Source organism: Balaenoptera borealis (genome assembly GCF_965194805.1).
Source record: "Balaenoptera borealis genome assembly, chromosome: 20".
Taxonomy (NCBI): Eukaryota; Metazoa; Chordata; class Mammalia; order Artiodactyla; family Balaenopteridae; genus Balaenoptera; species Balaenoptera borealis.
The window spans coordinates 8,843,241-8,870,914 of record NC_138879.1 but is presented as its reverse complement, the minus strand read 5'-3'; the positions used below and the strand labels follow the sequence as shown (position 1 = coordinate 8,870,914).

Genomic DNA, 27,674 nt, shown 5'->3' with positions numbered 1-27,674 from the left:
CCCGCGAGCCACAACTACTGAGCCTGCGGGCCGCAACTACTGAAGCCTACGTGCCTAGAGCCCGCTCCTCAACAAGAGAAGCCATCGCAATGAGAAGCCCGCGCACCGCAACGAAGAGTAGCCCCTGCTCGCCGCAACTAGAGAAAGCCCATGTGCAGCAACAAAGACCCAACGCAGCCAAAAATAAATAATAAAGAAAGAAAGAAAGAAAAAGAAAAAAGAAAAAAAGAAATCACTGCCAAATGCAACGTTCCAAAGCTTTCCCCTACGACTTCTTCTAAAGTAGTTATTTCTCGTCTTTGCTGTTTCTATGTTCCTCAGAGTCCTCTTTCACCCTTGCAGTAGTTAAACACCTTTTACCAGTTAATAATTCTTTATACTTCACTTTGCTCTTCAAATTACTGGTGTGGTTTCTGTTTCCTGCCTGGGCCCCGACTGATACACCAAGTAAGTAGAAGGAAGGAAGTAATGAAGATAAGAGCAGAAATCAAGGAAATGGAAAATAGAAGCAAAATAAAGCCAAAAGTTGGTTCTTTAAAAAGATCAGCAGATCAACAAACTCATAGCAAGACTGATAAGAGAGAGAGGAAAAGAAATGAAGAATATAAATTACCAATATTAGGAATGAAGGATTATCCCTAAGATCCTATAGATATTAAAATGATAATAAATATTATGAAGAACTTTATATGGATAAATTCAACAACTTACATGAAAGAGACAAATTCCTTCAAAATACAACTTATCAAAATTGATACAAGAGGAAGTAAAAAACTTGAATGGCTCTCTCTATATATTAAATAAATGTATATTTAAATTATATTTAATATATTTAATTAAATATTTATTTAATATATTTAATACATTTTTTTTTTGGCTGCGCTGTGCAGCTTGCGGGATCTTAGCTCGCCTACCAGGGATTGAACCTGGGCCCTCGGCAGTGAAAACACCGAGTCCTAAACACTGGACCACCAGGGAATTGCCTAATACACATTTTAAAATTAATTTTGTAACTTAAAAAAAACTTTTCAAGAAGAAAACTCTAGGGAAAGATGGCTTCCTTGGTGACTTCTATCAAACATTTAAGGAAGGAAATAACACCAATCTTATGCAAACTTTTACAGAAAATAGATAGGAAGGAGCACTTTGATCACCTTGAAGCCAAAATAACCCTGACCAAGACAATATCAAAACAAACTAACAGAAAATACCATACCAATATCCCTCATGAATCTACACACACACACAAAAAATCCTTAACAAAAAACTAGGCAAATCAAATCCAGCAATATATAAAAAGGAAGCTCAATAGATAAATTGAGTTTCCTGGACTTATTTCCTGGTGTAATATTCAAAAGTCAATCATTGTGGGACTTCCCTGGCGGTCCAGGGGTTAAGACCCTGTGCTTCCACTGCAGGGGGCGCGGGTTCGATCACTGCTTGGGGATCCCTCATGCTGTGCGGCGCAGCCAAAAAAAAAAAAAAAGTCAATCATTGTAATTCACCTTATTAATAGAATAAAGAAGAAAAGTGATCATTTCAATAGATACAGAAAAAGTATTTACAAAAGTCAACACCCATTCTTATTAAAAACTCTGGAAAATTAGGGATAGAAGAGAATCTCCTCAGTTTGACAAAAGGCATATATGGAAAACCTATATTTAACATACTTTCTGGCACAAGGCAAGGATGTCCATGTACCACTTCTATTCAACATTGTACTGGCAGTTCTAGCTAGTGAAATAAGGCATGAAAAATAAAGGCATCAAGATCAGAAAGAAAGAAGTAAAACTGCCTATTTTCAGACAACATGGTTGTTTACTTAGTAAATCATAAAACATCTACAAAACAAGTGCTAGACTAAAAAATGAATTGGACAAGGTCATGGGATATAAGATTTATACACAAAAATCCACTGTATTTTTATATAATTTTTATATACTAGCAGTAAACAATTGAAAATGAAATTTAAAATATATATTCAATTTACAATAGCACCAAAAACAGTTAGAAATAAATTTAACTATTGACATGAAGATCTTTTCATTGAAAACTACAGAACAACATAATTCTGTAGATTAGAGAAATACAAAAAAAAAACTTAAAAAATGGAGACATACCATGTTTATAAGACTAGAAGACTCAATGTTATTAAAATGCCAATTCTTCCTAAACTGACCTATAGATTCAATGCAATCTCAATCAAAATTCACATAGCATTTTTGTAGAAGCTGATACTCTACATCTAAAATTTATAAGGAAATTCAAAGGACCAAGAATACCCAAAGCAATGTTTTGGATATATTAGGAGATCTTATTTCAAAGCTTATTATAAAGCCACATTAATCAAGTTAGTGTGGTACTGGCAAAAGAATAGACAAAATACTAATAAAACACAAGAGTCCTGAAATAGAACCACATATACAAAATTAATTGATTTTCAACAACGGTGCCAAGGCAATTTAATGGGGTAAGAATGTCTTTTCAATAAATGGTTCTAGAACGACTGGATGTCCATACAGATAAAACAACAACAAAATGGACCTACATCATACCATACAGAAAAATTAATTCAAGGTGGTTTCTAAACCCAACATAAAAGCTCTAACTGTAAAACTTCTAGAAGAAATCATTGAAAATATCTTCGCCACTTGGGGGTAAGCGAAGCTTTCTTACAAAGAACACAAAAAGTGGTAACCACAAAGAAAGAACTTCGTTAAATTAAACTTAGTCAAAATTAAAATTACAAACTTTTGCTCACCAAAAGCTATATCATTAAGAAAAGAGTAGGCAAGCCACAGACTGGGAAAAAATATTTGCAATTCATGTATCTAACAAAAGACCAGTATCCAGAAAGAATAAGAACAAGTCAAACAACCCAATTTTAAAATGGGCAACAGGGTTTCCCTGGTGGTGCAGTGGTTAAGAATCCACCTGCCAATGCAGGGGACACGGGTTCAAGCCCTGGTCCGGGAAGATCCCACATGCCGCGGAGCAACTAAGCCCGTGCGCCACAACTACTGAGCCTGCGCTTTAGAGCCCACGAGCCACAACTACTGAAGCCCGCGTGCCTAGAGCCCGTGCTCCGCAACAAGAGAAGCCACCGCAATGAGAAGCCCGTGCACCGCAACGAAGAGTAGCCCCCGCTCACTGCAACTAGAGAAAGCCCGCATGCAGCAACGAAGACCCAACTCAGCCATAAATTAATCAATTAGTTAATTTTAAAAAAAGGAATAAGATTGTCAGAGCTGCAAGGGATTTTAAAAAAATAAAATAAAATGGGCAACAGATTTGAAAAGACATTTCACAAAGGAAAATATACAAAAAGCCAATAAGAACATGAAAACGTGTTCAACAGCATGAGTCATCAGACAAATGCAAATTGAAGCCAGAATGAGATCGCCACACACCCAGCAGAGTGACTACATTATGAAAGAGACAGCACCGAACGGTGGTGGGGAGGCAGAGCAACCAGACCGCTCAGACGTTGCTGGTGGGAGTGTAAAATGATACGGTCACTTGGGGAGAAGAGCTAGCAGTTTCTGACAAATCTAAACAGATACCTATCCTCTGGCTCAACAATTCTACTCCTTGGTATCTACACAAGAGAAATGGAAGCATATGTCCACAAAACCTTGTACAAGAATCTTTATTCATGACACCCCCAAAATGGAAACAGGCAGGGGCCCACGAACAGAAGGGCTAAAAAAAAAAAAAACCCAGAGAAAGTTCATGCAATGAACACTATACAGCAATCATGGAACAACTACTGTTACCTGTGGCAACATGGGTACATCTGAAAAATATATACATAGTCAAACTGGCAAAATTCATTTATAGTAGAAAAAAATCAGAAATTTGGTTGCTCCCGGGGCAGTGGAGGCGGACACCGACCGGGAAAGGGCATGCGGGGGTGATGGTGATGTGCTACACTCTGATAGGAGCCGGGATACAGAGAGCGGTACCCTTAAGATCTGTGCGTTTCAGGGTTACATACATCTTACCTCAAAGAAAGAAAAAGAACCATAAACAAATACTGGCCTCTGGTTAGGGAGAGGCGAGCTGAAGTGTTTACGGGGTAATGTGGACTGATGCCAGCAACTGATTTTGAAACGCATCCAAAACAACCACACGGGGTGTTGGTGGCTAGAGGGAGGGGCGTGTGAGGAAGCAGACAGCAGAATGTGCACTGCAGAATCAAGGTGGTGGGCGTGGGAGTGTTCACACCGTGATCTTTCCTGTGTGTTTGAAAGTTTTCATAGTAAAAAGTTGGGAAATTTTAAAAGAGACTGAGATTTATCAACCAGAAATAGGGAAGAAAGAAGAGGTGGCCGGAGACCCCCTCCCCGAAGCCCTGAGCTCTCAAACCTCCCTGGCTTGGCCCGGTTTAGGACCACCCCGGGCGAGGTCTGCAGTGCTCCAGCCCCGGTGCCAGGGGAGGTGCCGTCCTCACCTATTTCCCGTGCTCCCCACCTGCCACTTCCGTCGCTGCAGCAGACGCAGTGAGTGGAAATAACACCTGGGCAGCCTCTTCCCACAAATTCAGCGAAAATGAAAACCCAGCAGGCACTGGGCTCTTGAGGGCCTGCACCGCCACCTCCTGGAAGAAAGGCTTCCTGCACCTGAATTCCTGCCCCTTTTGGGGTTCGGCTTCACCGCGGTCCCCTCGCTCCCTTCCAAGGCTCAGCCAGGCCCCAGCTGCGGTAAATCTGCGGGTGAGATGCATGGAAGATGCACGTCTCCAGAACCCGGGCCCCTCCGTCCACACCTCCTCAGAGGGATGCGTGCTCCCCTTCCACTCCCAGCTGCTCTCTACAAGCTGGGGGGTGGCGAGGGCTACGGGGCATTCCTGGAGATACGCCCCCCCCAAAACACACATCACAGAGGCACAGCCCAAGACCACCCTCTCCAGGTGGTGAACAAGCCCCCAGCCTGCAATCACCCCCAGCCCCTTCCCTCTCCCTCGGACACGGCGACATCAGGATTAGGACACTCTAAAGACCCTTGAACTTGGAAAAACATGGAAAACAGTCATTCTAAAGCTATAGTTCTTTAGTTATTATCAGATAACAATATACCGACATCTCCCAGGGCGGGCATGGCTGAGGGCCCTACATCCTGGGATGGAATACGCCGCCTGGAGAAGAAACCTGGGCCCCGGGGGAGGGACAAGCCGGCCAGAGCTGAGCTGGGCGGATGGTGGGGGACAAAGTCCAGACTGAGGGCTGCCCACTGTGGACATCAGGGGCATCAGGGCCAGAGAAGGACACGGGCCTGAGCAGAGCCACGGACAGGGAGACCTCAGGCCGTGCACTGAGCCCCTGTGCTGACAGTCACACCTGTACTGCCCCCACCAGATGCCCCGCAGGTGGTTGAGCCTCTTGCTCTCTGAGTAGCAAGCAGGGCTCTTGGGGCTTTGACCAAAACGTCCCCTCTGTGGGGTGGGGTGTCCTGTCAGAGAAGCTCCTGAATCTCCTTTGTCCCCAAGTCCCACCCAGCCTTCTCCAGGTGAGCAGAAACAGTGCCAGGAAAGGCCAGAGGGAGAATCCGGGACAGGCTGCCCAAGGGCCAACTTCAAGGTGCCCTGGAAACAGGGGCTGGAGGAGAGCATCTCAGGCCACTCCAGCGGGAGGGGAGGGTCGGTCCCCTGACCCATGAGCCACGTCACAGTCACACCTCCCCAGAACCACCTCTTCTCTGACACCCGAGCCCTGGAGGCTGCAGCCAGCAGAGCAGGCCAGGTGCCCGGGCTCCCAGGGCAGCTCCTTCCTGCTGCACCAGCTCTGGGTGCGGGGCAGGGCCAGGCTCTGTGCGGAGGGGCCGCAGGCTCGAGGGAGCGGCCGGAGCCGGAGAGGAAGATGCTTGGCACCCACGGGCACTCAAACGGCACGTGCGTCCCGGACTTCCCTGCACCTGCCTCCCTGGGTGGCCAGGGACACGGACGGGACACAGTGGACCCCGGGGAGCAGCGGAGGGTCTGAAGGCGAAGAGGCAGGAGGTAGGGAGAGCAGCCGGAAGGGCCAGTCTGGGCCAGAGGAGAGGGTTGGCCCCAGAGGGGAGAGAAGGAATGCAGAGGCCAGCGAGTAGAGGAGGCACACAGGGAGCCCCAGTGGGACCTGGGGCTGGGACAGAGCGGGCGGGGAGGAGCCGCAGCCCAAGGTCACACAGGCTCAGCCCCCAGCCCTGCCTGCCTGGCCACCTCGCTCCTCCTGCCCCAGGAACCGGGCACCAGGCCAGAATCCCCGGGGCTCGGCTACCGCTCCGTTATGGGAAGAGGCTCTGACTCACCCCAGCTCTGAGGGCCAGTGGGATGCCCTGGAAAACATTCCGTACTTCCATGCCTCCCCCAGAGTCAGGGGCCCAGAGCTGGCGAGAAACCTGAGGCTCAGAGGGACCGGTGGGATGGGACGGTGTCCTCAGACACACTGGCCACCACCCCACGTGGGGGCATGAGCAGGCATGTGTGATATCCCTGCCAGAGAGTCAGGACCCAGGAGATACAAAGCGAGGAGGCCCAGAGTCATGCTTCCCCTGAGGCCGTCCGCTCCTCGGGTCACCTTCCCAGGACTCAGGCCACCCCACCCTCGGCCAAGCATGCACCAAACCACAGCCTCTGCGCTCAGAGTCTGCAAGCACTCCCTCCTAAAGATAGCAGCCCACGGGGCAGGACTGGGCAAGACTGGGCAGGGCTGGGCAAGGCTGGCCAACACGTCAGGGTGTCCAGCGGCCTCTTCAACCACCAGGGTCCACCCAGCAATCAGAGGTCCTCCCTCTCCAACTGCATAGAGTGACGGTGATGGCCACCCCTCCAGGCCCCCCTGCTTCTCCTCCCTGCCTGCTACAGGCGAGTCTCAGCAGCCACGGGGCACTCAGGTCCTGCCACTTTCTCCACCCATCACACCAAGGAAAGAAACGAACCCTCACCAGGGCCTCCGAGGCCTGGCATGACCTGGCCCCGCCCATCTTGCTGGTCTCAGACTTGCCCCTCTTCTCCAACAATGCAGTCCAGCCACTTGCACCTCCGTGATGTTCTAACCTCAGGGCCTTTGCACTTGCTGTTCCCTTTGCCTGAATGTCCTTCCTCTGGATCTTGACCTGTCAGGTCCTTCTGGCCATGTAAGTTTCAGCTCAATGTCACCCCCTCAAGGAAGGTGTCCATTAATACACACCCACATACACACACACCTACTAACAATCACATCACATCACCTGTTCTTTGCTTCTTCATCTAAAGTCATCAACTGATGTGTTTATTGGTTAGCTGTCTGACATCTAGTTCAGACTGCCAGCCCCAAAGGAGCAGGGACTGGCTCCTCCTCACTGTAGGTCAAGAACCTAGGACATGGCTGCACGTAGTACGACCTCAATAAATATTTGCCAGATAATTGGGACAACAGGTGTCTAGTGGTCCTGCGAACAGCCACCCGGAGACATCATGACCTGAGGTGAACTCAAAGCGGAGGACAGAGATAGAGGTCACTGATTGTTCACACTCGCTGGTGGGAGGGAGAATCGGGACCATGCAGAGGAACGGGCTCTGGGCGTGTGGGCTCCTGCCACGGAGAGCTGGGCGGCTCTTCACACCCACCTGCTCCAGCAGACAGGCCCAGCCCAAAAGCATTTTCAACTTTTCATAGAAAAGTTTCAGAGCTGGTGCCTCTTTGCTAATTTCCAAGGGGTGTGTTGTTTCGTTTATTCAGCTTTGCTCAAGTCAGAGTTTCCTCATTTGCTAAAAAGAAAAAAAAAAAAAGGGACTTCCCTGGTGGCGCAGTAGTTAAGACTCCCCCTGCCAATGCAGGGCACACGGGTTCGATCCCTGGTCCAGGAAGATCCCACATGCCGTGGAGCAACTAAGCCTGCACGCCACAACTACTGAGCCCACGCACAGCAACTACTGAAGCCCGCGCACCTAGAGCCCGTGCTCCTCAACGAGAGAAGCCACCGCAATGAGAAGCCCGCGCACCGCAACGAAGAGTAGCCCCCGCTCGCAGCAATGAAGACCCAACGCAGCCAAAAATAAATAAATACATACATACGTACATACCTTAAAAAGAAAAAAGAAAGAGAGAAAAGAAAAAAAAAAGAGGGAGGGAAGATCAGAAGATCTAAGGCAGGTCCCAAGCCCGCAGGCAGAGAGGGGCCTCCAGGAGCTGAAATCTGCGTTGCTATCTGTCCTGAGTTCATACAAGGCCTGGGGCCCAAAACAGTCTCCAAACATGGGCCTCTGGTTAAGAGGAAATCTCCCCAGTTTCTCCGTTGGGTCCCACCCCCACCCCGCGCCCAGCCCAAGGAGAGCAGAATTGACATGAGGGCGGTGAAGGCGGGATGGTGGTCCAGGGGACTTTGGGCAAGGCGGTTTAGGTGGTAGCTTCCAGACAGAGGTTTGTGCCCGGATGGGAAGGGAGACAATGGGGATGACCAGCTCCGAGCAGGAGGCAGACAGAGTCTGGGATCGCAGAAGCAAAGAGGGAGAATGGGGCTGGAGGAGGCTTCCTGCGATGGAGCATGGGGACAGACCAACAGACACTGACACACAGACAGCCAGTCTCACACGCAGGCCGGGCAGTGAAACCACTGAGAATAGGAGGCCCACCTGAGAGTGGATGCCAGGAGACCCCAGGCTGGCTTCCTCGTCAGTCCAGAAGGACACAGGCCTGGGCTGCCCCGGGCAGAGCACTTGTCCAGCCATGCCCAGGGCCGGAGCTGAGGCTCCCTGGCCAACCTGAGGGGATGGTCAAGGCCAGCCCAACCCAGGATTTCCCCACTTCCTGCCACCCCACCCAGTGAAGCCAGCCTGGGTGTGAAAAAAAAAAAATCAAGAGCCCAGGACGAGAACTTGGAGCCTAATCTCACACCATGTACAAAAGTTAACTCAAAATGGATCAAAGGCCTAAATGCAAGAGCTAAAACTGTAAAACTCTTAGAAAGAAACATAGGGGAAAAGCTTTGTGACGTTGGGTGTGATACTAAAAGCACAGGCACTAAAAGAAAAAATAGATAAATTGAGCTTCATCAAAGTGCAAAACTTTTGTGCATCAAAGGAGACTCACAACAGAATGAAAAGGAAACACACGGAATGGGAGAAAATATTTCGAAATCATATGTCTGATGAGGAATTAATATCCAGAATATGTTTAAAAAAACTTCTACAACTCAATCACACACACACACAAAAACCCAATTTAAAAATTGACAAAGGACTTGAATAGACATTTCTCCAAAGAAGACATATAGATGCCAACAGGCACATGGGAAATACTCAACATCACTAATCATTAGGGAAACGCAAATCAAAACTGCAATGAGACACCACCTCACACTTATTAGAACGGCTGTTATATATATATTTAAAAAAATAACAGAAAATAACGTGTTGAGAACGATGTGGAGAAATTAGAACCCATGGCCACTGCTGGTGGGAATGTAAAATGGTATAGTTGCAGTGACAAGCAGTACGGTGGTTCCCCCCAAAATTAAACATAGAACTACCATACGGTCCAGCAATTCTGCTTCTGGGTATATACCCAAAATATTTGAAAGCAAGGATTCAAGCAAATACCTATACATACATGTTTAGGGCAGCAATTTTCATAATAGCCAAAAGGTGGAAACAACCAAAATGTCTACCCATAGATAAATGGATAAACAAAATGTGGTCTATCATATAATGGAATATTATTCTGCCTTAAACAGGAGGAGACTCTGACACAACATGGAGAAACCATGAAGTCATTAAGTGAAATAAGCCAGTCACAAAAAAGACAAATTTGCATGATTCCGCATATATGAGGAAACTGGAATAGTCAAATTCATAGAGACAGAAAGCAGAAGGGTGTTTGCCAGGGTCGGGTCAGAGGGGGAAAAGAGGAGGTAGTGTTTAATGGAGTTTCACTTTGGGAAGATGAAAAAGTTCCGGAGATGGATGGATGGTTGCACAACTATGTGAACGCACTTAATGCCACTGAACTGTACACCTAAAAATTATAGAAAAGGTACATTTTATATCATATGATATCGCTTATATGTGGAATCTAAAAAAGTAGGACAAATGAACTTATTTACAAAACAGAAACAGAGTCACAGATGTAGAAAACAAACTTATGGTTACCAGGGGGGAAACGGGGGAAAGGATAAATTAAGAGATTGGGATTGACATATACACACTACTATACATAAAATAGATAACTAATAAGGACCTACTGTATAGCACAGGGAACTCTACTCAGTACTCTGTAATGGCCTATATGGGAAAAGAATCTAAAAAAGAGTGGATATGTGTATATATATAACTGATTCACTTTGCTGTACACCTGAAACTAATACAACATTGTAAATCAACTATACTCCAATAAAATTTTTTTTTAAAAAGGTACATTTTATGTTGTGTACATTTTACCACAATTTTTAAAAAAAGAGTCCAGAGCCCCAGGCACCCCAGGTCCTTGTAGTACAGAACGGCTGCAGTGACCACTCACGAGCGGCTCAGGACTGTCCCAATCTCACACTATGATGTTACTGAAGGCGGTTCTTTAATGCATAACAATGTGATTGTCATGCCATTCCTTAGTAGGACTTTACATAGAAATAAATCCTCTAATCAGGAAAAGTTTTGGACAGACCAATTTGGAGCTCAAAGAAAAAAAATTACAAGGCACCAGGCGAAGGTGCCCTTATCGGGCCGGCTGACCCAGGTACCAAAGCCCTCCATCCTAGGTCCACTCTGTCCCCAGGGCCTGCCCCAGGCCTCACCCCCACCAGCGGGGAACACGAGGCAACTCCAGCGAGAAGGTGCCTGGAAGGGGGTGGGCAGGCTCCTGCAGTTCTCATGGGGCTGAGCTTCCCACACCTCACCAGGGGTAGGGGACCCAATGGCAAAGGCTAGTGGCCAGAGTGGGGGACGGCAAGTGATCTTGGGACATGGAATCATCCTGTGCATCCAGGATGCGTGGGGACTGGAGTGGGTTGAATGGTGCCCCCCCCCCCAAATTCATGTTCACCTGGAATCTGTGGATGTGGACCTATTTGGAAAAAGGGTCTTGCAGATGTCATTAGGATAAGGTTCTAGAATTTTGGTCGTCCTGGATTATCCGAGTGGGCCCTTAATCCAGGAACAAGTGTCCTTATAAGAGAGAAGCAGAGGGAGATTTGAGACACAGAAGAAGGCTGTGTGACAACAGAGGCAGAGACTGGAGAGAGGCCTCCACCAGCCAAGGATGCCAAGGAGTGCCGGCTGCCGCCAGAAGCCAGGAGAGAGGCCTGGAAAGCATGCTCCCTCAGGGCCTCCTGGAGGAAACCAAGCCTCGGACACCTTGAATTTGGACTTCTGGCCTCCAGAGCTGGGAGAGGACCAACTGCTGCCCTTGTAAGCTCCCCAAGCGGTGGTACTTGGTTACAGCAGCCCCGGGGAAACCAAGGCCCTCGTCAGTCAGAGGTGGAAGAGGAAGAGGGCCAGGAGGGCCTCGGGCCAAGCTTCTCATCTTGGAGACGAGGAGAGTGAAGCTCTGGCAAAGAGGGTCCAGGAAGCTGATGACCGCAGCGTCCGTCCAGGCCAAGAGTATGACATGCCCGGGGACCCAGAGACAAGAGGGTAGAGCAGAGTGAGGGCAGAGGCACGCCTCCCACGGTGGGGCCTGTCCAGCTCCCTGCCCGCCCCATGACCGTGACACAGGACCCCCCCAAGCACAGTGCCAGCTCTCTCCTCCCGGGTGCAGCACCAACCTTCCTGACCGAGCGGAGAAACGTCCACATTCTCTGCAGACAACTCACCGCGTGGCCCTTCCCACCCTCCCCGAGGCCCAGCTGAGCTAAGTCACGGCCCCCCAGTGGAAAGTTCCCTTCCTGGAGAGTCTCCCTGCTGAAACACAAGCACTTGGAACAAGATAAAACTGCTTGATTTGTAAAAGCCACAAAGCCAGTCCAGAACAAGGAAAAAAGGCCGACCCTTGGCTGGAAGGAGCGGCCTGTGTCTCAGCGGCCAGTCACTGCTCCGTGACTCATCCCCGCCCTGCTGACGAGCCCTCCGGCATCTTCCCAGGGCAAGGCCGCAGCCTCGAGAGGGCTGGAGGCTGCCTGACTGCAGAAGAGGACCCAGGGCCCACGTCCCAAACCAGGTGGGAGCCAGGTGCTCGCGAGAGACGGAGGAGGGAGATCTGAGGTCTCCTGAGGCCGCCCTCACCTGCCCCAAGCCCCCTCCTCACCAGCCCCTCCTGGACAGCTGCTGGGCAGTGGCCAAGAGTCAGCCAGACACGCCTTGAATGCCAGCCCAGTGGCTGTGACAGGCACTTCTGGAAACTGGCGGGTGGGGCGTCTGGCCAGACAGGCCCCCGTCCACACGCGCTCGGCATCTTGGCCCCCAGCCCCACCTCCGCCCAGTGCGGACTGAGGCAGCCACAACTGTCTTACGGTGTCACAAAGGGGCAGTGCCCTTGAGAAGCAGGCCCGCAGCCGGCGGGGGTCCCCAGAACAGGCTCAGACACCCACTGGCTGTGGGGACGCGGCCTCGGGGGCTGTGCTGATCTAACTCCCTCCCTTTACAGGTTGGCAACTGAGACCAGGGCTGCAGAGCGAGACTTGCTCGAGGCCCCAGCTGGGACGGGGTGGGATTCGCTTCCCCAGGGACTGCTTCAGCGCTGAGTTACAAGTAAAGACCAAGGTCAAGGTCTAACCAGGTTTGAGAAACATGGGGAGACAGCTTGGGGACTTCTCTCTTCTGGAACCAGTTTCTAACCGAGCTTTGAAAGAAGTAAGTATTTTTTAATGAAAATGCGTCCAAATGAGGATTTCACAGAAAGCACCAATTTTTCCTCAGGCACATCCTGGGAGAAGGTCCCTACTTCACCCCTCGTTGTGCTGTCCTCGGTGGAGGGCGTGGTGCTCAACACTGTTATAAAGGCGCAAAGCGGACTGTCCGTTCAGCTCATGAAAAGCTCCTCAAGTTTGCTTAGCCCAGGAGGTTCCAAGACGCTGCCACCGCTTCTGATTCCCCAAGGACCCCCTCCCAGCCTCTGTGCCCTGGCTCTCTGGTCCCCTGGTGGTCACCCAGCTGGGCCTTGGCTTGGTCATCTGTTAAATGAGGGCTGGGCCGGAGGCCCCTGGCAGCCAGGCCAATGGAGTAACCATCCTCCCTGGTCCCACAGCCTGCAGCCCTTGCCAGCCGGAGAGCAAGGCGCCCTGGCTCGCGCCCCGTGCACCCCAGCTGGCCCGCATCACTGAGCTCAAACACACGTGAGATGCGGTTCCACCAGCCGTGCCTTCCGCCGGTCTCCGTGGCTGCCCCACCTCCTGTGGTCAGTCGCGGTGCCCACTTGTGTGCCCTGCAGCACAGATGTGCACGCGCACACACGCACCCCGCCAGCTGCTCCCCTGCTCGTGGCTGCCCCATCAGCCCTGACATCACATTGGGATCTGATCTGCCCTGGAGCAGCAGGCAAGGGGCTGTGTTCAGAGGAGCCACTGACATGCGCCTTCCTTCCCTCTGGCCTCTTGGGGAGCCCCCCCTGCAACGCACACAGCGGCAAACAACAGACCAAGCCAGTGGCACTCGGGGAGCGACATTCTTATCCTCACTTTGACCCAGGGGTCATCTTGGAGCACCTGAAGCCCAGAGGCTGATGCCCCAGGACGTCTCAGGCCTGCACAGTGTACCCCAGCACCTGGCTTGAGGGGTGTGCCGTAAGCAGCAGGCCCCGTAATGAATGGGAATTATTCGTGATGATGTCAGATGCTGACACAGGACGCCAAGCCGGAGAAAGAGGGGCTTCTAACTGGGGTGACTTAGGAGGGGCGGCCTCTTTTCTCTCCACTGCTTGGTTCTTGCTCCGATGGGTCTGAGCCCGCTCCAAAGTGACCCACTTGGCCTGGATCCCACACAGGGTGCGGGGACGGATCCAGGGACCTGGAAGTTCCCTCCAGCCCAAGGACCAGCCATCTGCCCTCACTCCTTGCCCCAACGTGACATTCTGATGTTCTGATCAGTGATTCTGCCCTAGAATCTGAGCGGAGCCCACAGCTCTGATCTTTCTGTCCTAAATCATCCCATCCAACCGTGGATGATCATCGCTACTCCCTCTCTGTCCACGGTGCCCAGGTGAGTACAGGACCCGAATGACACCAGCACCTCCAAGTGGGAGTCACCTTGGTCAACTCCCCCAAGCTTCTGGCAGAATAGAATAAGCTCTCTCCGCTGTACGTGTGCATACGCGCACGTGCACACACACACACACACACACACACACACACACACACACGCATTTGCACATCTTGTCTGGGCACCGGGAGTTCCCAGCCCTGTAATCAACACCCGGGAAGGCACCGAAATGCTATTTCAGGGAGGAGACCAAGGCGGCCTTGAAGACGGACTTTGGCTGGCAGCAAACAAACCACACAGTGGACAAACAAACCACAGTCGGCATCCCGGTGCCACCACCCCGGACCCCAGCGCCAGAAGCAGGACCCCCACCCTTTCCCAGACTTCGGCGCCCACAGTCTCAGCATTCAGGGCCGTCTTAAGATGCAAAAGTGGCACATTGGGAAATGAAAGAGAAACAGTGAGGGGACGGAGAGCCGAGTTTAAATAAAAGCCCAATTTAGCGAAGCTTCACTTTTGGAACATTACGTCCCAGGACCTCAGAACAGTCAAGAGGAAAAGAAATATGTCCACAAAAATGAGTCAAAGTGACCCTCGGGTGCTTATTTCCCAAAGCATAAAGAAAGCTGTGAGTTAAGGGGAAGGGGCAGCCGGGGGAGGAGGGCCGCTTGCCTACCTGTGATCCGGTCTCTCTCCATCACTACGGATATATTTAGCAGCAGGCGGGAGTCCCGGCGTCCCCCTTTCCAGAGGCGTCCTCCCCTTTCTCACCCCGTCGCCCTCCCTCTTTCTGCCTCCTCTCCTCCTCCTCCAAAAACACTCTTTGTCTGGTCTAATTTCTTCAATCTGTTGCAATCACGAATGCATCCAAATTACCACATTTCCATGTGCTGATCATATGTTTGTGCTCCAAACTGAAGTAGCATTGTCTCTTGGAATCGGGAGGGGAAAGGCAGCGAAGGAGAGAAATAAAAGAAGAGGCGGGAGCAAGGGCCGGACGTGGGCCTTGAAAGGCTCCTGCGGTCCCCAGGGTCCTCCGGGCCAAGGACCGGCCGGCGGGGCTTTGTGCGGTGGCTCCAGAGGTGCGGCGTGCGGCGGCTTCCGGTGCCTTCTCTCCACCCCCTCCAGCCCCTCCGCCCGGGCTCGTCTCGCTGCTCCTTTTTAATATCCACTTGGAGAAGCTTAACTTAGCCTCTTGGAAACCAGCTCACAGAATCAAATTCCTGGAGACTTCCAGAGTCTTTCATTTCCCCCGGCCCGCGATGCTGCGATTTCCTTTGGTTGGAGCGTTTGAAAATCCTGGTTCCTGCCTGACCGCCTTCCCTACCCTCCACCTCTGCCGGCCCTTCACTCCCACCCTGACCCGGCCGGAAGGAGGGGCAGTCGCGCCCCAGGCAGGGGCCGAGGGAAGGTTCAGGAACACCTGCCTGGGATGAGCCCCGGAGAAGTCACCCCTGCAGACGCCCGGGTGTCCCGTCTGCCTGCGGAGACAGAGGCAGCTGGCCGTCCCACCCCGGCCGAGAGGGGAGCGCGGGATGGAGACTTCCTGGAAGAGTCCTACCACTCACTCATGAGTCAGTGAGTCTCCAGCTGTCCCCTGGGAGGGAGCGCAGCTTCTCACCACCGATTTCCCCAGACTCAGCGCCTCTCTGGGAGGGGACACGGGGCCTGGCCAGGCTGGGGGCCCAGCACTGCTCCCTGCTATTCACCTGGGGTCCCGGGACTGCTCAGCTGGCAACTCGGGGGTGGAGGGGGACAGCACGTGGTCAGAGCGAGGGCTGGGGGGCCGCCCCTCTGCCCTTTAAGCTTCGTTCACCGCAAGGGTTCAGACTGGCAGCCCTCTGCCCAAGACACAGAAGCAGGTTTTGTATGCCTAACTGACCCTGTCTAAAGAAAATGTGTATTCGTGCCCATGTTGAAAACGAGCAATTTCACCGAGAACTCCAGATTTTCCTCTTCTCTCGGAAAAGGGAGGGCATATAGCCACAGGGAATGAGCCTTCCTGCCTGGCCCAAGGGGCTGCCTCGAAGGGTGCTACCCTCTTCAGATGAAACTGCGTTTTCTGGATTGCTGTGGTCCCCACGCCCCGTCACTCATTTTCATTACCTGCCAGCCCCTCCTCCAGGTGACCTCTGAGTTTACAATCCTGCCCTACAGGGCCACATGAGCCACATGTCAACACAAGAGGGCCATGCACACTTCTCTGCTGGATGTCACAAAGTCCCCGTCCCCTCCTGCCCAGGGCAGGATCCCAAATGCAGTCTCCTAGCTAGCAAGGGCATCTTCTTGGGGGTTGGGGGGTGACACCTTCTGGGAGACACCAAATAGCAACACCCCACCCCCAGCAGAGTCTGGAGGACAGCTCCAAAGGTGGCCGCCTGCCCAGTGACGGAAGGTGGGCACTGTGGTAGGCTGAACAATGGCCCCAAAGATCTCACACCCTAATCCCTGGATCCTGTAAACGGGACCTTATTTGGAGAAAAAGTCGTTGCAGGTGGGATTAAGTGAAGGATCTTGAGACGGGAGATTATCCTGAATCAGGGGGTTGGGAGGGTCCTAAGTGCCATCACGTGTACTCACATAGAGGGGGGCAGAGGGAGATCTGACAGAGAGAGAGACAGAGAGAGAAGGGGATGTACAGACGGAGCGGAGAGAGACGTGAAGAGGCTGGCCTTGAAGAGCGGAGTGATGCGGCCACAAGCCCAGGAAGCCTGGCAGCCCGCAGAAGCTGGAGCAGGCAGGGAACAGCTTCTCCCCTAGAGCTCCCCAGGAGCCCGGCCCTGCCGAGACTTGGATTTCAGACTTCCGGCCTCCAGAACTGTGAGAGAATAAATTTCTGTTGATTTAAGCCCCCAAGTTTGTGGTAATTTGTTACATCAGCCACAGAACACTCAAACAGACACCACAGACAGACTTAAGAGCCAGGGCTCCCTGTACGATGTTTTCTGGTGATTATGTTTCATTCTAACACATTACATTAAGCCAACCACCAACAATTAAGTTAGAACAATGGGAATCTTGGAGGTTTTTTGATTTGTTTAATCTCCTTTCTGATTTTGAAAAAAATATTCCTTATTGTTTTTCTCTGATTATAAACGTACTATATGTTCATTGTATTAGATTTAGAAACTACAGAAGACGTATGAAAAAAGAAACCCCTTTAATGCCACAGGGCACTCTTCGACACCAATTCCCGCTGTGGTGAGCAGGCCCAGGAAGGCCCCAGGAGGCGGCAGACCGGGCCAGCGGGGAGGACGGCTGGACCAAGACGAGGAGCCCAGGCGTGGCCTCAGCCATCCTGACCACCTGCTTCAGGTGCCGGCTGCACACGCTGTGGATTTTGTCGCTGCGGCTGGTGCAGCTGCTGAGCACAGCTTGACCCTCGGTTTTTCCCTGGCATAGTCTGGCTCAGTGTCCATTCCCCAATCATGCCTAAAACTCCAAGCATTCTGGCCCAAGCGGGGGATAATTTGAAACCGAAAACCTGGCAGCACCGATTGGCTCCGACGGGGCTGTGTTAGTCATGAGCCGAGAAGAGGCCAGGCGCAGAGGTGGGGTGAGGCCAGGCAGTGCGAGAAGGGGGCAGCCGACCCCCACTGCTCACTGAGTCCTGGCCTCAGCACCGGCCACTCAGGGGGCAACTGGCCAGGTCAGGGCTCCCCACGTGGCTTCTCCTTCTAGCAGAACACGACAGGGCTCTGTGGTTATGAAAAACTTTGTCCTGGTCTTTGATTTCACCAAGCATATTAGCATAGTAAACCAGTGAGCAGCCCCAGTGAGGGGCCTGGCTTTTGAACTCAGCACATCCCCAAATTGACCAACGCCTTATGCCCTGGGGAGGCAGGACCCGCCCCCGGGGCCACAGTTCTGGGGAACTCTGCTTGTGCCAGCCAGCAAGCCCCAGCTCCCAGCCACCGGAGCCTGCCCACGTCCTGGGATGGGGACCGTTGCCCAGCAGCCCCTTCCAGACAGTTCTAAAGGCAGTATCTCTACCCTTGACCCCCACAGACCTGTACCTGTGATCTGCATATTCCCAGCCACGTTCTTTCTGACGTCACCATCACCAGCGAGGGGCCCAGTGCAGGGTAAGGAGGAAGAGGGAGGCCTGCTTTATCTTTAAAGACACTGCTATGCCCCTTTCCACGGCTGGGAGGGGACAAAAAAGAGGCAATCCTAGTGACCCCTGAACTCCCATCACAAGCCAGGAGGCCTGGGCTGGCCCAGCCATGCGGAAAGGGGGCAAGCGCTCCAGGTGAATCTGACACAGGCAGCAGAGACCTCAGGAAGGGGTTGACAAGAGGGGCACAACCTTGTTCCTGGGATACATTCTGGGGAGGGGCCTGTGAGGAGGCGGGGGAAGAGGGATTCAGCTGAAAACACTTTCTGAGGCTTTGGGCTCAGATTCTCTGCCACCTCTCCCCCTCCCCCTCCCCTCATTCAGGTACTTGCAAATCCTCCATAGTTAGCTCCAAGCTATAGGGAATGCCAACCGCTCACTTTTAAAAAAAAGACTTTTCCGTTCATTTCCTGCTCATCTCCAGATTCAACCACAGAGTTTGCTTCCCTGAGTTAAAAATAAAGAAGCTCCATCCCCCAGACCCCCTCCCGCTGACCCTCCTGCAGTCACTGCTACTGTACCTGCCAGCAAAGCGGGCAGCCGGCCGAGACCCTCCAGGGCCGGCCCCAGTCTGGCCGCCAGCAGCCTTCCAGAGCAAGACAAATTCCGGGCCCGGGGCCTGCTGCATTCCTCTCCGGAATCTTCTCTCCACTTTTTATTGCGCCTCAAGTTTCGGCTGTTCCTAAATAAATACGATCCAGCTACTCTCTGCCCTGGGGACTGCTGCAGGGTTTACTGGTGCAAACAGCCTGGGCCGGCCTGTTGCTTTGGGAGTTCTTCCAGGTCAGTGTGGAAGGAAATCTAGACAATGGAGAGAGGCAGCCCAGACAGGGCCAAATTCCACCGCTAACGGCCCTCACGCTCAGCCATCAATCCTTGGCTGCAGCCCTGCCGGAGCTGGGAGCTGGCGCTTTATTCCTAAAGGCCCCCAGCTGCCTGTACAGAGCAAGGAGGATCCAGGGGCGTGGAGACCAGGGTCCTTGATAGAGTCTGCCCCAAGGGCCCTGTGTTTAAACTCTCCAGAATACACGAAAACGCCCCGAAGAGCTGGTGTCTTTCACTTTCCACTGGGATCCCAACATTCTGTCTGCTCAGTGGCACCCAATAAAGGCTCTCTGGATGAACAGTGAATCTGAAGATCCAGTGTGTAGACTAATCCAGACCAGTCCTGCCCAACAGAACTTTCTGCGTTGATGTAAATGCCATGTATCTGCCGCGTTCAATATGGCAGCCATGTGAGGCTGCTGAGAGCCTACAGTGGGGCCAGTGCTACGGAGGAACTGAGTTTTTAATTTGTGTTAAAAAAAATAACTTAAATGTAAATAGCCACTGTGCCTACTGGCTGCCCTGTTGGACCCGTCTGCCTCTCCTCCTTGTCCTCCCTGGAGACATGGAGTTCTCCATAAATTCCTTCCCCAGAAGGCAAACAAAGAGAAAATCTACTTCTCAACCAAGGCAAAAGAAGACTGATATTTTTATTTTAAACTTGTTTTTTGGCCAATCCCCCCCAGCTTCTCCTATCAAGTTCAATTCAACAATATTTACTGGCTGCCTGCCATGTGCCATAAGAGCACCCAGCCCTACGGGGTGGGGAGGATAGAGGAATCCCCACCACCCACCTGCTAACGGGATTGACAGGCTGGGTCAAATTACCCTGGAAAGAGAATGGCTTCCAGAGCTGTGACCCTTCCGGGCAGGGAGGGGAGAGCAGGGGTGAGAGGCTAGACAGGGGAGGGAAGCCTCATGCTGGGTTTACCGCTTATCCTATGAGGAGAAGGGAAGCAAGGGTTCTTTTAGTCAGAGGACCACAGCCAGGTCTGGTTTAAAGAATCCCGTGGGTGGATCCTATCACCCAGGCCCAGGCACATCGGCGGGACTGAGTAAAGCCCCCAAACACCCGCTGGACACGGAGGAGGAGCCTCTGGGGGGGAGAAAGGGTGGGGGTGAGGGGAGACACAGAGGCCTGACCGAGACACGGCCAAGATCACGGGTGGCCCGTCCAAGGGCCATCTGGGGGGATGGTGAGTCGACAAGACCTTGGCCACCTGTTGACCTGGGGGGGCTGGGGTGGGGCAGAGGTCAAGGACGACACTGAGACTTGTCACTTGAGTGCCTGGGTGGATGGCGAGGCTGAAACATGAGAGAAGTGGAGGGGGGGGGGTGTCGGGGGGTGGGGAGGAGTAACAGCTGGGGATGCCTGCGGGGGCCCGGGTGTCAGGTGCACAGCGGCCAAAACTCTGGCGGCCTCTTCCTCTTCCTCTTCCTTCTGGCGGACCAGCTCCTCCACAAAGGACACTCCCTTCCCTCCCTCAGTGACAGAGCGAGCGGCTCTTCTGTGCTGCCCTGGAGAAAGGGTGGGCAACGAGCTGGAGGGGCCCTACCCCTCCTCCAGCGCCTATTGTCCACGGGGATGACAATAGGTACAGCTGAGTGACAGGACACTGGGGTGGGGCCCTAGCCGGGCCTGGAGCAGGGCCCCTCCCTAAGGAAGGGGTGTGTGAGCCGGGACCGAAGGCGGGGGTGGGGAAGGGGGACACGGGGACACCCGCCAGGGCCTCACGTTGGGCACCCCCCATAAGGGCAGGGACACAGCCCAGACAGCAGCGTACCAGGGAGCTCCTTGCGTGGGTGGGGTGTCGATCACAGAGGGAAGGGGCCCTAGCTTCCTGCGGCTACTGTAACAAATCACCACAAACAGAGGGGCTTAAAATAACAAGAAATCGATTTTCTCACAGTTCTAGAGGCAGAAATCCAAAATCAAGGTGTCAGCAGGGCCGTGGTCCCTCCAGAGGTTCTGGGGAAAATCCCTCCTTGCCTCTCTGGCTTCTGGTGGCCCCAGGCATCCCGTGGCATGTGGCTGCAAAACTCCAATCTCTGCCTCTGTCCTCACGTGGCCTCCTCTGTGTCTCTCTTCTTCTAAGGACCCCAGCCATTGGATTTAGGGCCACCCTAACCCAGTATGACCTCATCTCCAGGCCTTTAACTAACCTGTAAAAGCCCTATGTCCAAATAAAGTCACTTTCTGAGGTTCTGAGCAAATATGAATTGGTGGCAGGGCTGCGGTTCGGCACTGTTGAACCCATCACTCAAGGGATGAGGGTGGCACTGGAGCTCAGGCCACCACCCCCAGAGGTACTTGAAGGATGTAAAGCGGGACCCGGCCACACACCAGATGTCAGGGCAGAAGGAGAAGGCCCCAGGGATCCCAGCCAGGGGACAGACGGGCTGGGCTGGGCAGGGCAGCAAGGAGGTGAGGAAGCAGATGCAGGGGAAATGCCATGGGTGCCGTGGGAACCAGGGCAAAGGTCGGCCAGCAGCGCCCAGGGTGGCTGCTCATAGCACAGAAAGGGGGTGAGGGTGAGAGAGCAAAGAGGAAGGCCACTTGGGAGGGCCCGGAGCAAGCGTCCCAGAGCCCAGGCAATCTGCCCAGGGGAACACACACAGGCCCGGGACCCATGACAGTGGGTCCAGCAGTGTCTGTAAGACAGGAAAGCTTCATGGGCCTCCAGCAACAGGCCGAGCGGGCGAAAACTCTGCCCCCCTACGCAGAGGAACCCCCGCCTGCCCGCGGTCAGAGCAAATGAACTAAGCTACACGGAGCTGCGTGGATACATCTCGGTCGTCCCGTCTCGTGAAAAAGCAAAGGGCAGCAGCTGACTCCCCTCGGACACGTGATGCGACGCTGCCGGGGTCAGGAGCAGACGGCGTGTCGTCTGCAGACACACAGCGCGCGGCGCAGACACACCCGGCAGCGAGCAGTTCTAAATTCAGACGGCTGCTCACCTCGGCCGGAACAGGGTCACCCAAGCTCTTGGGCTGCACCTGTAACACCTTATTTCTTAAGCGGGATGGTGGGTGTACAGGTATCTTATTATATTCTTCACATTTTTTTATATGTCTAACAATTCTATTTTTTGGGGAAAAAAAAAAAAAAAAGGCCAGAAAGTGAGTGAGCTGGTCAAAGGGTGACCGTGGGTGTAGTCTGAGCTGACAGACTGTGGCTCATGGCAGAAACGGCCATCTCTGGCCCAGTCCCAAACCCAGCCTCGTGAAAACCTGAAATAAAGGAGGAAACACCACGACAAGGGCCCTTGGCCTTCTGGGGAGGAGACGGGGTGCAGGGTCCAGACACAGGAGCTCAGGCAGAGGACGGGACAGAGGTCAGGCTGGGAGGAGGGGAGGGGGACGGCAGCTCCGAATGGGGGCATTCTGTGAGGTCAGAGGGACTGGGGGTCCAGGAAAGAAGCCTGCCTGGACCAAGGTCTTGGCCGCAGGGAGGCAGGGGTTGGAAAAGGGAGGCAGGAAGATGAGGAGGGGTGTCTGGGCCGGAGCCCGCAGAGGCCCCCAGAGAGTGGGTTTCGTGTGTCAGCAGGCGGTCCCATGCGAAACCCAGATCACGGCTTTGCGCTTGGGCAAATTATGCCTTAGGCTTCCAAGCAGAGCCGTGGTCATGGCTGCCAAGTGCTGATGGCACAGAACTGGCCTCTCTGAGCACAGGGAAGTAATGGCCAGAGGGAGGCTGCGTTCTTGCAGCCCCGGGCGCCCGGCCTCCTGAGACCTCATTCCTGGAGCACAGGCGTCTCCCCCAGCCCATCACGCCGAGGGGCCTGGAGATGCAGCCCAGCGGCTGAAAGGGAGGGACACGGAGAGGCAGACAGCGGCAGAGGCCAGGGGCTCCGAGAAAGGCTTCCAGGAACAGAGCAGCAGCCGGGAAGCCCAGTGGTCAGCAGCCCAACGTGTCTGCAGGGGGCGGAGCTCTCGCTTAACCACGGACGTGAATCACTCACCACCCCAAGGCCTCCAGCCGGCGTCACCCTTCCCTTCCCACACCCGGCCCGTCCTGTACCGCAAGGGCCTCCTACACACTCATGTGGACGTCCAGCCTCCACATCACATGTCACCTCACGTGCCCCCCACCCCGCCACTCCCAGCAAAGAGCCGCCATCGGCCACCACACGGGCCTGAGGGTGCCCAGCCCACTGGCGGGGGTTGCCTCTGGAGGACAGACTTGGAGAGAGGTCGGGCTGGCCCCCAGGGGCATTCGGGTTCAGAATTCTGGGGTCCCAGAGAGCCAGCATGGGCTCGGATTGTCTAATTTCATAACCACTAGCCACAAGTAGATATTAAGTGGGAATTAATAAAAAATAAATTAGTTAAACAATTCAATGCAAATGAATGAATAAATAACAGACAATGTATACTTCAGGTGCTCAATAGTCACGTGTGGACAGTCGCTAACGTACTGGACGATGCAGATAGGGAACACTTCCACTGACACAGAAAGTTCTACTGGACAGGGTTGGTCTACAAGGTGGGGCGTGGGCTCCGGGTGGGCACATCCCCTCCTGTAGAACAGCTGCTACGTCGCCGTTATGTCCCTCTGTCGGTCCAGCCTGGGGTCTGACACCCAGCAGGTCCTCAACACACTTCTCCCACCTCCTAGGGGAGGCGAGCTCCTTCACCTCTGGGCCCCAATGTCCTCTGACAAGAGACCACGGATCAGGCACAGCCCCTGGGCCTGGCTGCTGGACGTGACAACAAAGACACAAGGCAGGCTCCCATGCTGGCCACGCCGGGGGTCTGGGAGGCCGGAGCCGCTGGTGGGGAGAAGCCGCACAGACCCCGCCCCCGAAGCACCAAGGTTGAGAGGCGGAGCTCCACACCCCCTCCACCCCCTGCCCACCCAGGCCGGGCCGTGGTTGGGAGAGTCTCTTTGGAGCATGTGAGCAGTAACTCCTACCCCAGACAAACCAAGGGGGCCAAGGCTGACCTAGGCACTTACCCGGGCCAGTCGGGTCGCCAAGCTTCCGGAGACGGCCGCTGGAGGTCCACGCGACTCCTAAAGACAGGGGCAGAGGGCAAAGGTCACCCAAGGCCACTGGGGGAAGGTTAACACTGGGCGTATTCTCACCTCCGCTCCTGCCAGGGGCTCCAGAACCAGAAACCCGTCCCCTGTGGGGCCAGAGGCCCCAGTCCTCCCAGGTAACGCCTGGCCCCGGCAGCCACCTGCAGCTAACAGCCGCCGCCGTCCGGATGCGCGCCAGGCACTGGGTCAAAGCCTTTACACACGTTCTCCCACCTAACCCTCAGTACTCCATTTTGCAGATAAGACAGCCAGGTCTCAGTGGGGTTGAGTCACTTGTCTGAAGCCACACAGCTATGAGGAGTTGAGCCCAGGATAAAGACAAGTCCCTCAAACTCCAAAACCTGGGCTTGGCTCCTGCGTGCTGGGCTGCCGGGACTGTCTGCGCGATGGAGAGGTGCTGGCACAGGTCAGGCACGGGCCAGCCCCGGTATAACCTGCATCTACCTTGTTGGGAATTGGGGTTTCCCTGTCCCAGGGTCTGTAACATGGAGGAAGCCGGGCTGGATTGGGGAGCATGGAGGACAAGCTGTTCTCTCCCCCGCCCCCCAGGACGGAGCAAGAACAGAGCCCCAGATTAACGCGGCCTCGTGCCTCTCCACACGCACCCCTCGGCCCAGCATTCAGTCCTTGGGGAGGCTCAGGGCAGGCAAGTCCCAACTCGAGCAGATTTGCTGAGGTGCTAAGCCGGCCAGACTTCAAGAGTTTTCTAAGAGGGAGTGGCAGGCGGCCGCCCCATCACTGCCAGGTCACGGTGCTCTAGGGTCTGCTGCCTGGATGACCAGGCTGTCCTACAGAGGATGGCAGGGACACCCACGTTGGCCCAGCGGAGGCCTTCCCCACGGACAGCGAGACACAGTGGAGAAGAGCCTGCAGAGCCGGAGGGGCCCAGGTTGCACCCGCCTGCAGCCTCTGCCATCCAACATGCACCCAGAATGCCGGGGTCAGATGGGCTGGCTCCTCCCCTGCAGTCCTCCAGAGAGATTATTCACCCCTTCATTCATTCCACAAACCCACCCTTAAACTATGACCAACCAGGAGTGAATGCAGTCAGCTTTGTTTCAAAAGGTTCCAGAGCCCTGAGCAGGGCAGCCTACAGACCTGGTCTTCCGGCCCAGCTCCCCCGGGGCACACGCACTCTCCACATCTGCAGGATGACTCAACAGCTGACAAGACGGGAGAGGTCTGTCCTTCAGGGCCTGGTATTGACAGATACCTGCCGCTAAGCCCTGGCCTCTTTCTGGGCTGGGGAGGACGCCAAGACGGCCCCAGTTTTAGCTGAACTCACCCACCATGTAAATAACACTGCAAGAGATGCACGTGACATGCAGTTCTGATGGGGGGGTGAACACCGGGGCCTGGGGTGACTGGCGAGGCTTCGAGGAGACAGGGGGCCAGGGAGGGGGGTGGCAAGCTGACCCTTGAAGGAGGGCCAGGTGGACACGGGGCTCTCACAGCCACTTCCAATGCCAAGGCTCCATGACAACCACGGGCTTGACATCCATTCCCACGTGACCATCCCACGAAGCAGGTGTCACCACCCCCATTTCACAGATGAGGGAAGAGAGGTTCAGAAGCCCTGAAGTTGTCGAGTCTCCTACAAAGCCCCCAGCCCCACCCCAGCCACGACGGGGACCATGATGGTTGACTGTACGTGTCAGTTTAACTGGATCATGGGGTGCCCAGATATTTGGCTAAACACTACATCTGGCCCTGTCTGTGAGGGTGTTTCTGGATCAGATGAACGTTTGATTGGTGGGCTGGGTAAAGCAGGTCACCTCCCCAGTGTGGGTGGGCATCTTCTAATCCCTGGAGGGCCTGAACAGTACAAAAGGCAGAGGAAGGGAGAATTGTCTGCCTGACCATGTGAGCTGGGCCACCCATCTTCTGTCCCAGGACTGAGCACCAGCTCCCCTGGTTCTCAGTCCTCAGACTTGGACTGAATCCACCAGCGGCTTCCATAATTTCATGAGCCAATTCCTCATGATAACTCTCTCCCTCTCTCTCCCCTATTGGCTCTGTTGCTCTGATGAACCCTGACTATCAGCGGCCTCACACGGCAGAGATGCGAGCATCCTTCCCCAGCGCCCCCTTGACACTGATGAGAAGTCTGTCCCCCTGCTGAGTGATGAACGCTCCATCCTTCCTCAAAAGTCCAATCAGAATGGTGATTCCAGGCTGGTCCTGCCAGACAAGACAGGCTGGATGGACCACAGCCTCAGACCTGCGGGGGGCAGGAGGGCCCAGCATCCAGCTCCCAGAACTGACCGCCCCTTAAGACCAGGAGAGGGCAGGTCCAGAGTGGCTCTAGTGGGGCTGCCCAGGGCTGGGGAGGAGAGGGAGGTGGGGACAGGCACGGGTCTCAGGGCTGTTGAGAGGGCAGAGGAGTGAGTGTGGGTATCCCCGGCCCCAGCTCCAGCCTCACTTCCGCCATGGCTGTGACCTCCCTCCACACGCCTAAGTGGGATCTGCACTGCATACAATGATACATGAGAACTCTCAACATCTGTCCCCCGACGCCACACATGCACACGATGAGCTACTTAGAGGTCAGCTGTCTGGGCTGAAAGTGGCACCAATGAGCGACAGCTGAGCCCATAAATCCAGTGAATCCCCAGTATGGAAACAGCATGGCAAGGAATGGAGAAGGATCGGCCACACATTCCTGGGGATCTAGTCACTTCCGGCCGCGCGTCCCCCCAGGCCAGCTGGGCGCCCACCCTCGCCCCCGCCTCTGGCTTCTGGACAAAGATAAAAATGAAGAGGGTCTGTTCAGGTTAAACCCCAACCCCAGGCATCTGATCCCCAAGAACCAAACCCATGGTCAGGGTGGAGACATGGTAATGAGGAAAACAGCATCTGTTTCAGATTTCTCCGGTGGAGTTATGTTTTATTTACACTGTTTATTTTTCAGATTTCCCAAAACGTGCAGCTGGTGCCAGGCAGCCCCTGGCACAGAGAAGATGCCAAGCCTGCTCCCTTAATAAAGAATGGGAAGCAGCCGCCCGGGGTTCCCGCGCTCCAACCAGCGTCCCGCCCAGGGCCGCCTCCACCGCAGCCCTAGGAGAAACCCCAGAACAAGAGCAGCTGCAATTCAGTTCCTTGGACCTAACTACTGAGGCCTGTGTCCGAGACCAGCGAAGAGGTGGCCAGAAAAGCCTCCAAGACATCTAAAGGCTCAGTCCTTCCAGTTGAGAACTGAGTTATTTTTATGTGATTTTTAAATAAAACATACTCGGAAAGAGAGGAGATGATTTGAAGTTTAGCTCTCTGGCGACATCCCAGACCAAATTATTTGAGTTCTCAGAGGCCAAGGAGGCAGGAAAGCCTGCAGTCAGATGAACAGGGTTCGAATCCAGACCTTGGCAGGCGCTCACTGCAGGCCCCAGGAAACAACCTCCCCTTTCCAAGCCTCAGCTTCCCCATCTGCAGAATGGGGACAGAGATGGGGATTACTCACAGGTGACTAAGACTAAACGAGGTCACACATGGTAGGCACTCAGCACAGTGCCTGGCACAAAATGAACACACAGTAGATATTATCATTATTAGCATATTATATATTATATACTAATATAAATTATTATTATTATTATTATTATTATTAT

General features: G+C 53.7%; 1 protein-coding gene across 5 annotated transcripts in view; it reads right to left on the bottom strand.

The window, feature by feature from the left end:
- The window catches only part of SEPTIN9 (septin 9), a 195,273-nt gene that overhangs the window by 124,444 nt on the left and 43,155 nt on the right, over positions 1 to 27,674 (bottom strand). For 2 of the 5 annotated variants that reach the window (XM_082371183.1, XM_082371184.1), the window contains exon 2: positions 23,986 to 24,042. The exons of 1 other annotated variant lie outside the window; for it this stretch is intronic. In XM_082371183.1, the coding sequence (XP_082227309.1) occupies positions 23,986 to 24,042 (57 nt within the window). Of the gene's footprint in view, positions 1 to 14,762; positions 15,633 to 18,724; positions 18,863 to 23,985; positions 24,043 to 27,674 lie in introns of those variants that run through there. 2 more of the 5 variants (XM_082371188.1, XM_082371186.1) reach the window with 2 other exon arrangements.